At 48.2% G+C, this 10319-nt stretch overlaps 1 protein-coding gene across 2 annotated transcripts in view; it reads left to right on the top strand.

The window, feature by feature from the left end:
* Positions 1 to 5531: 5531 nt before the first annotated feature.
* Positions 5532 to 10319, top strand: part of PDPN (podoplanin) — a 30476-nt gene continuing 25688 nt past the window's right edge. The window contains exon 1 of one of the 2 annotated variants that reach the window (XM_035019750.1): positions 5532 to 5947. In XM_035019750.1, coding sequence (XP_034875641.1) covers positions 5659 to 5947 — 289 coding nt within the window. In that variant the 5' untranslated portion in view covers positions 5532 to 5658. The remainder of the gene's footprint in view (positions 5948 to 10319) is intronic. The other variant, XM_035019751.1, reaches the window with a different exon arrangement.

Genomic DNA, 10319 nt, shown 5'->3' with positions numbered 1-10319 from the left:
CAGGTTGGCTTGTCCTAAACTCAGGATCAGAACGCCCTATGCGGGGGGGAGGGGGTGGGATCAAAGTTAACACTCGCCTGCGTTGGGAACTGCCATTCTGGGCCTCTTCCGTGAAGCTCTGAATAAACACAGGTCATTTCTGCCGTCCTCCATCCAAAATGCATCCCTAAATCTAATCACGAGGCAAGATCAGACAAACCCAGACTGAAGGACGTTCTACAAAATAACTAGCCTGTCGTCTTCAGAAAGCATCAAGCTCAAGAAAGACAAAGAAAGGCAGTGTTCCCACGTCTTCTGGGGACATGACAGCCAAGTGCAATGTGTGGCCTTGGATTTGATTCTGGAAAAAAAAGTCTGTAAAGGATACAATTGGGGCAGCTGTCAGAATTTGAATATGGACTGTGGATTGGATAATCGTGTTGTATTCATATTAAATTGTGTGCCTTGGCTAATCATACTGCAGCTACAAAAGACAAAGTCTTTGTCTTTAGGGAATTCACACCCAAGTGTTCAGGGCTAGAGGGCATAATCTCCATTACTCTCAAGTGATTCAGATCAAAACCAATATGCAAACGTTTTAGATACAGAGATAACAAAGAAGCAAATTGGGCAAAACAGAAACGAAGTGGTAATCTAGATACATTTGAAATTATGTCAAAAGAAAAAGTTGCAAACACACAAGGAAATCTGGACATACAATAAATTTTCTGTTTTCCTGGTTTCCACATTTTTTTAATGAATATATATTTTTATAATGAAAAATCGATAAATGCACACCATTTAAAAAAAAAAGAATATCTGGGGGTGCCTGGTTGGCTCAGTCGATAGAGCATGAGACTCTTGATCTTGGGGTTGTAAGTTCAAACCCCATGTTGGGTGTAGAGTTCACATTAAAAAAATTTTTAATAAATAAATAAAAATAATAAAAAGATAAAAAAAGAATATCTGTTAGTGATGCTGACTCTTTTAAGTGTAACTGGAAAGTTTTCCAGATCTTTTATCAAAAAATGTCAAAATGTGTGGATTAAAATTCATAGACAAAATTTCATATAATTTTTTCATGGTCAGCACTTATTCAATGTTATAGAGGTTTTTTTCCCCATTTCAGTCAGTCTTCACCTTATTTCTTTTTATAAAGTATTTAATATGTTCTACCTCCTGCTAAGCATATACTTATTTAACTCTGTGATTAAAAATGACTGGCACCTAGTTTCTCAAAATTCTCTTTGGGGGTCCGCAAGCAAAATTGTGTGCACCCCACTGAAATAGGGCATGGGTTTGATTCTGACCATTGGAAGGGGCAGTCAGCATTGGGGAGGCCCCTGGGAGAGCTTTGGCAAATAGAAATCCAAGCCAGCTCCCCATCATTTTAGGAATGGCAGGATCAAGCCTCCAGGTAGGGTCCTGGTGCCGAACACTAGTTCCCGGATGGAACTGGGACATAACCCGGCTTCCCAGAGGGGTCCTCATGGGACCCTGGACAGGGATCCTGGAGGGCTCTTAGAATAAGGCCCAAGGTGAGGGCTGGACCTAACAGAGGACAAGCTGATGCCAAGTCCTCACATACCGGTCCAGCTGGGTGTCCTAAGGCAGAAAGGAACCAGTTCCATTGGGCCCATGTCAAGAACCTTAGACGGAGGGGCTGGCTGAGTGTTCCAGTGGGCACGGGGGGGCACAGGTGGGCCCTGGAGGATTCAAGAGGCTGAGAACCGGGCAGGGCCTGGCCGAAACAACCATCATAGCAATCATAGCAGTTATGCTGCTGGTTCTACATAGAGCCCTTCAAAGTAGTAATATGCCCATTTTAAAGAAGCAGAAACTGAGACTTGTATTGCCCGAGGCCACCATGGAGCTGAATTTTGATTCTAAAACACTGAAGCTCCTTCCAGCAAACCAAGCTGCTGTGAGTTCACAGTCCCACACCACTCCCCACCTGCCTTCCCCACCCCCATCCCTCATCCCCTCATTCCTGCTAAATACATTTTGGACCCAGCTTGTACACTTAAGTGCATGACTTATTCCTGAGTCGCAGAGGTGCCTTTGACATCAGATGCCATCTGAGGTGGTATCCCAGCTCTGGAGCAGTGTGTGTTGAGAAGCAAGAGAAGATGCTTGAGAAGCCTTCCCGGGCAGCGTGGGGAAGCTCTCGGACTGTGCAGGAGCCACAGAGCAGGCAGGGGGAATGAGAGATCCCGACATCCACTCTCCAGCATCCCTCAGGATGAAGGGTCTCAGGTTGGGTGTTCTGGCTCTGCATCTTCTCCTTCTGCAGCCTGGTCCACCACCCTCAGGGGGCTTCCTGCTCCCCAAAAGCAACTTACAGACCTCTCCCTCTAGATCCTTAAGCAAGACACAGCCCTATCAACAGGCTCCAATTGTGCAATAGAGGGACAGTGGTCCCGCCACTTGCTTCAGAAGACCCTGGACTATTTGCGTTATCTCTAAACCAGTGGTTCTCCAAGGGGGACCCCGGGGCCAGCGTGTCACCTGGGAACTTGTTAGAAATGTAAATTATTGGGCCCTACTCTTGACCTACAATCAGAAGCTCAAGAGGGGGGCCCAGATCAGTGTCGTAATTAATTAATTAATTAATTAATTAATTTGACAGAGAGAGAGAGAGAGAGTGCACAAGTAGGTAGAGAAGCAGGCTCCCTGGTGAGCAGAGAGCCAGATGCGGGATCCCAGAACCCGGGATCATGACCCGAGCCGAAGGCAGACGCTCAAGCGACTGAGCCAGCCAGGCGCCCCAGTATCATAATTTAAAAAAAAAAAAAAATTTTTTTTTAAGAAGCTCTATGCCCACTGTAGGACTCGAACTCAGGACCCTGAGATCAAGAGTCTCATGCTCCACCGAATGACCCAGCCAGGAGCCCCCCGGGGTCTTAATTCTAACCAGCCAGTCCTCCACACAAATTTGGTACACACTTGCTTTGGAAACCACTTAGGGAACCTGTTTCCTTAATATACAAAATGGGTTTTATCAGTGTTCTTACCCCAAGGATTATTTTGAAGTTTCAATGAGATAGTGCTAGAGTTACCGGTGAACAGGATAGATGTCATTATTACCTTACCAGTCACTGTTTTGGGGGCCCAAACTATTTCAAAGAATGGAGGAATCTTCTGGCATGTACTCTGCTTGTTTCCTTCTTCCCCTCATGTGGGCTGGTCTCAGGCTTCCAAATCCATTACGCTTTACCAAATCGTCTTTAGCCTAAGCTTGAGTCACTCAGATGCACCCTGGCTCCTACCCCTATGCCCAAGACCAGCATCACCTCTCTCTCCTCTGCTGTTTGCATTGCTGGGGAAGGTCCCTCCACTGGATTCCCCCAGCCACTCTCCCATTACTTGAACCAACAGCATCTGGACCATGCCCATAGATTCCCTTGGTCCTGACGCTCTCCCCTTCCCCAGGATGGTCTCCAACAGGATGCAACTCCCTATTCCCTCCCCCTCCTCGATCCTCTACCAGAAAGGTCAAGTAATCAACCTTGTGGAATCTAGACTCATCCCTCGGCGGGTGCACGGCTATGGGGATGGGGAGAAGGGCATATCCTTGAGTAACAACTTAGCCCCAAGCACCACTCCAAATTAGCTGATTTTAACCTGTTCTCTCCCACTCAAGCTTCATTTCATCCCTGTTTCCAAATGAAGATGGTCTTTTTCTTTCTTTTATTCAATCTTTTGTTTTGTTTTTTTTACTTTAGAGTGGATTTGCATCTTTTCTCCATCTAACAGGCTGGGCAGAAGACATGTATCATTCAGTCTATAAACAAACATTCCTGATAATGCAGTAATAATAAGCTACTAAAAGATGGGGGAGGCAGTCTGATTATCTTCTCTATCTCTCTTATCTTTACACTTTCAACCCTTTGACCCTAGGGTCCCTTTCCTCTCTCTAGGTCAGGTATCAACTCCTATCTTGTAGCCCCAGGATAAGACACTGTCCAGCTCTTTAGAAATGAGGAATCTCCCCACCCCAGACCCACAGAAGCCCACCTGCATTTAACTACACTGCAGTGTTTCACACTGTTTGAGAAGCGAGGCCAGAGGACGTGGTTTATTAAATACCCCTGTGGACAAGTTCTCCCGCAACAGTGGCTTAATATGTACATTTCCACAGGGCCTGATTTAAGGAGTTGGGGGTGGAGCTCAGTAATCTGAGCTTTTAAAGCAACCAATCCCTTGTGATTCTAATGACAAAATCGATTCGGAATCAGGGTCTGGGATGAGGATCTGAAAATAACCAGTTTTCATGCCAGTCAGGAGCTTTGGGGCATCTGCAGTTTCTTTCTGTTGAATGGAATTTGTGGCATCTTGGAAGAGGCAGAGGCCATGTCCCCATCTCCTCTTCTTAAAAAATTTTCTCTTTGGGGCCCCTGGGTTAAGTGTCTGCCTTCGGTTCAGGTTATGATCCGGAGCTCCTGGAATCAAGCACCCCACCATCGGGCTCCCTGCTCAGCGGGGAGCCTTCTTCTCCCTCTCCCTCTGCCGCTCCCCCAGCTTGTGCGCTCTCGTTCTCTGTCAAAGAAATAAGTAAAATCTTTTAAAAAAGTTTCTTTTTTTTTTTTAAGATTTTATTTATTTATTTGAGAGAGAGAGAATGAGAGAGAGCACATGAAAGGGGGGAGGGTCAGAGGGAGAAGCAGGCTCCCTGCTGAGCAGGGAGCCCGATGTGGGACTCGATCCAGGGACTCGATCCAGGGACTTCAGGATCATGACCTGAGCTGAAGGCAGTCGCTTAACCAACTGAGCCACCCAGGCGCCCCTAAAAAAATGTTTCTTTTTAAGAAAATTCCAACAGTTCAGAAGGAAAGTAAAAAACCCGCAAGTTTGCCTGTTGCTAACACCCAGTACCTGAGATCAGGGCAAGATTGCTTAAACCAGTAAAGTGGGGATTATGGGGCCACATTCCAGGATTAAAAGAGATGAGAGCCCCTGGAAGTGAACATAGGTTTGGTGACGGTGGTGGTGGTGGGGGGGTGTCCTTGGACATTCTTGGGCTGCAGCACCTCACTGGGCGCGGCCATCCGTCTGTTCGCCCGTCCAGCACTACAGCGCTGCATCCAAAGTGAGGAGAAGCAGATCTCCAACAGCCTTTTTTTCTAAAACTGCCAGAACCAGGGAGTCCTCCAGACTACCCGCCCCCCAGCTCTCTAGGCAACACCCCCTCCAGAGCCTGCCTGCTCGGGTCCTCCAGACAAGGAACAATTTACCAGCCAGATCCGCCCCTGGCCCACCCAGATGAGGACGGCCACTTTTTTTAAAAAAAGACATCAAATTCAATATTTACAAGAATAATCCCAGGCTCCGTTCTAAAATTACTGGCTACAGAAGGAAGAGTTTACTTCTAACAAAAAAATAAATAAATAAAATAAAATAGGCTTGTGCCTTACTCTTTAAGAAACCCAGAATCATAAAGTAAAATACTTTAAAAAATAATAAATTGCTCACTGCATGCTCCCCCTTCCCCTCCTGTTGGGGCTCAGGGCTCTCCAGACGTCCCGGGGGCAGCCCTGCAGCTGTGGCCCTGTAACTTTAAACCTGGCCTGAGGTCATCATTTTAGCGCTAGCCAAACAGAGGCAGAGGGCGGTCCTAGTGAGCCCCGGACTGAGACCACCTTAGGACCAGCGGCTCCCCGCCCTCGTCGGGAGAGATAAATGCTGACTCCTCGCAAAGTTTCCTACTGCAAAGTTTGCTCCTCAGCCTCCGCGGGAGAAGGAAGCTTGGGGATCTCTCCTACGCTGGGGCTTTTTTGCTCCCTGAATTCCAGCCCCTGTTCTCTGGCTCCACTGGGCAAGGGCCTCTGGCTGCAGAGCTTTTTCATCTTCCCCCAGCACAGAAACCAGTTGCTCGGCCCCAAAGAAAACAAGTCAACCGAGAAGATGTGGAAGGTGCCAGTTCTGCTCTTGGTTTTGGGAAGCGCGTGGCTCTGGGACCCGGCAGGAGGTAAGACCCAGCAGAATGGCCGCCTGCCACCACTGCTGGTGGGGACTAGCGAGCTCAGACTTGCTGGAATGCCTGGGCCTGGTATTTGAAGTTGCCCAGGAAAGCCGAGGGGAGCTGGGCGTGTGTGCGAGCCCACGAGTCCGGAGGACCCGGAGAAGGGGAGACAGTGGCTTAGCTAGTGACGCGTCCCAAAGCAATGGCTGAGCAGGGTGGGAGGAGCCCCCCCTCCATCGGATCCACAGGCAGCAAAGGTGGGGAGCAGAGGGGGCCTCCCTCTGGGGCAGCCCACCTCCTGCAACCCTCTGCTCAACTCATGAGAGAGAGGGTAGAAGGATAGAAGCAAGGAGCCTTCCACTGGCTGGACTGGGCTTTCCTATGGGGCTGTGTATTGGAGGAATGCAGATGGCCTCAGAAGAAGTTGGCCCCATATATGGGGGGGGGGGCATTCAGCAGTGCTGGGGTGGGGAGGACTCCCCTATGCAGCAGCGACACCCTCAGGGCCCTATCAATGGGATGGTCTGGAAGAGGCCTCCGTTATCCTCCCTGGAGCCCTCCCTGCCCCTTTCCCCCTCCTGCCCCCTACCCCCCTTTCCCATCCTGCTTCCTTCTGCTGTCTGTTGTGCCATGTAGATAGCATCCATGTACATCTGTCAGCATTTGATTTTTCTTGGGCTTTTATTTTATTTGTTTCCCCAATAGAATATAAGCTCCCAAGAACAGAGCTCTGTCTTAGCCTTGATCCCCAGGGCCCCCCAAAAATCCGGCGCATAGTACTTGCTCACTAAATATGGATCGCAGGAACTGTAAGCGCCCTAGTGATCTTTGGAGTTGGAGGTTGCTGAAAGGGAAACTCCTGCATTTTCCAAATTGAGGATAGAGGTGGGTCGAGTACCAGAAAAATCCTCCTTGGAGGGAGTGATTTGCGGGAGGGGTAGACCTGACCCAGGCATCTGTAATTCCACATGCAGACAATAATATCCAGCCCTGGGGAAATTATACAGGGTGTACGAGTCTCTGCCCGGCTGTGGGCTTCAGAGGGACTTGAGCAACTATCTTTACGGGGACATGGGCTATTCGTGGCAGTCCTATCTTTGGAACTTCTCTTTCCACTGGAATCCACACAGCTCTGCACTTCACTTACGTTTCCCTTTTGGCGAGACAGTATGCAGATGACACCATTCTGTGCTGCCCAGGGCAAGATGTGGGAGACCCCCAAACGGAGCCACATCCCAGTTCAGCTAAGGAAAGGCAGAAGCAGCTGGGCAGCATCCTCTGTTTCCTCCTCGGAAAGGGTTGGCTGTAATTATCTTTAAGCCAAAGTTTTTGAAAGTCAGAGGTACCCTAAACCGAGTGGTTGGCGGGAGGGGTGAAACTGACTTAAGCATCTATAAATCTGGTCTGAAAAAAAAAAAAATCACCAGCCATTAGTTGGTACTAGAAACTGCCCTGCTAAAGAGAGAACCAGCCCCCCTTCCCCACTCCACCTCCCCAGGCTGTGTGGGGGGCTGGCTGCGTGTGGATGCTGAGTTGCTGGGCTGCCGGCAAGCAGCTGAGGCCCAGGAAGGGTTTTGTCTGAGGATAATGACTGAAGCGCAGGGAATATGGATGAATAACTTCATTGAGCTGAGCTATTGTGGCCTCTGAGGCTGGGGGTAATTATGGTGATGAATTTTATTATCCTTCTCACAGGATTCTGCTCCCCACTGGCTTTCCCTCATCTAATGTATAATCTGGTTCAGTTTTGTAATCTGGTCCCATGTGTCGTCTCTTTGGCACTGAGTGGATTCAAAGGCGCTCTGTTGTCCACACATCTGGCATTTTCCTCAATTGTCAGGCCCCGCCCTCGCTCTGAACTTCCATCCAAAACGCGGACTTAGGGGCCTCTCCGTTAGTTGGTTTGTTTTGTAAAATTCTGCATGCTGCTGCTTGCCGCAAACCCGCATGTGATTTTCCGGGACCGGTCCACCCAGGATTAATCATGCGGTGAACAAATTTCCCTGTGATTTCCCCGAAACTCTTGGCAGTCAGTTTCCGAGGCCCTGAGGTTCTCAGGAGTTGCTAAGAGTTTTTGTTGCACCGAGCATTTGATAAACACCAGGTCCGTTAAGAGTCTTTGTGAGGGAGGTCTATCCATTACACTGGTGTATGAGATCCAAAATAGCATTTAACGGAGAAAAAGCACATTTTGAAGAAGTATCCAAGCGTGAGAAGGCGAAGTCGGGACATGGTGAATAAGGCAGAACGCTGGCTGAGCAGAGGGAGGCAGCCCCTTCTCTTTCTCTGGCCTCTGACATGCGTGGTCCATGAATCACTCTAGACCAGAGAATTATAAAGACCCCAAACCTTGGCATGACGGCGAGTGGTCTGGCCAAGTAGGGAGGACACCCCTCGCTCCCATTTCCATCCCCACCATGTGCTAGGAAGTCACAGTTCCCTCATTTAATCATTACAGCTCCTTAAATTATACATCATTATCTTCAGAATATGCCAGAACTGGGATTCCAAAACTGGGCCTAACTAATTCCAAACCCCAAGCTCTTTTTAGTACATTACAAAGCCGCGTAAAAACTAAAGGTTGCACTTGAAATTAAAAGTCAATGTCACTTTAGGCTCCTTACACATGAACACAAAAAAATTGGGGTGCCTGGGTGGCTCAATCAGTTGAGCGTCTATCTTCAGCTCGGGTTGTGGTCTCAGGGTCCTGGGATTGAGCCCCGCGTCAGGCTCCCTGCTTGGCAAGGAGGCTGCTCTCCCTCTCCTCCCCACTTGTGCTCTCTCTATCTCTGTCTCTCTCTCCCTCAAATAAATGAATAAATTCTTTAAAAAGTATATTTTAAAGGTATAAAAAGTCCTTTATGTTACATACCTGCCATAATATTCCTGTAAGAATGAAGATGTCACAGTACATTAAAATAGGATTCATTAATCCATTCCCCAAATGGTAATCCAGCACCTCCTGAATGCTTGGTACAGAGCCAGGTGCAGGATTTGAGCAGTGTGCACTTTGGAGAGAGGCACGCCTAATTTACAAAGCATTCCCCAGAGTCTTCGCCAGCGGAGCAACAGACCTGTGCTTTAAATTCCATTGCCTTATCTGAATATTTGTCATATTTCTGGCTCTAAGAACAGGCATGCCAGGTTACAACTTGTGGAAACGGTTCAGGAGAGGACGTAGAGAGACAGAAGACTCAGATACCTAGCAGTACCCTGGTGGAACTCATGGGAGCAATCTCAGTAAGATCCTGCAAGGCTCTCCAAGGAAGCCATGCCATTCCTGCCCCCCTGAAACCCCTCAAGGAAATATCCAGCAGGAGCGATTTGTTGGAAGAGAATCAAATGTTTGGGGGGGACGGGGTGGGGAGCACTTCCAAGCACTAGCCAAGTCAGCAGTTACAGAGATAAGTCTTAGGATTCCCAGAGGGGTGGGCAAGAGATAAAGCAGCTCTGGATTGAAATTTTGAATCCTTTCCTTGTCGATTTCTTCAAACTTTTTTGCTCAGCGGGGGGAAAGGAAAGAGATCAGGCATTTTCTTTGAGGGCTATGAGATGGAGTCGGGTTAGGGTTAGGGAACAACGGGAGTTCTGCCAACTTCATCCAGGTGGGGAAAACAAGGCGGCTGCTTCTGTCCCTGCTGCACGCCAGAGCCCACCAGGCCAAGGCAAGCATTCCCTTGAGCTTCAAAGATAGGGGTGAGCGGGCTCTCCCTTCTTTTTGTCTAGCCGGGTGCCTTTGCCTGTGGAACTGCTCAGAGGAGGTGGGTTTGTCCTTTGAGAGGAATCTCACTAAGTCTAGAGGGAAACATACAGACCTGACCACCTCATTAGTTGTCTGAGGAGCTGCAAACTGAAATTGTTTAGGGCAATGCTCAATTGCATGCAGGGAGAACAAAACAAAACAAAACAAAAATCAACAAACCTATCAAAGGATAATCACCTTTCCAGAGGAAGACGGGCCCTCCTCCACCTCTATCCAGGGGGATAGAACTACCAGTGCCCTAGATAGTGGAGAAGTAGCTCTGCTCACATGGGGTCATAATTGACATTGTTAATGTTTGCAGCATGCAGGGGGATGTCAGTTACAAAGAATACAGATGAGAAGCAGGGAAGGGGCGCTAGAAGATAAGTAAACACATTATTGATGAGCATGCAGTATTTCCTGCAGTTCATTACAATGTCTCCATCCAAAAGAATAAAACACAACTGACATAAAAAGCTGTTATGGCATGAATAGTATCCTGCCTGAGGAAGAAAGGTGTCAGTTTGCCTAGAATCTAGAAAGGGAGAGAAAAGGGATGAGGATTTGATGACGGTAAACCTGCCCTGCCCAAGGAAGTCATTTATTTAGCAAGTACATTCTGAATGACTGTTTGGT

This window comes from Mirounga leonina, unplaced genomic scaffold (genome assembly GCF_011800145.1).
Source record: "Mirounga leonina isolate KUSES-001 unplaced genomic scaffold, KU_Mleo_1.0 Mir_173, whole genome shotgun sequence".
Classification (NCBI taxonomy): domain Eukaryota; kingdom Metazoa; phylum Chordata; class Mammalia; order Carnivora; family Phocidae; genus Mirounga; species Mirounga leonina.
This window is presented reverse-complemented; position numbering and strand designations above follow the sequence as displayed.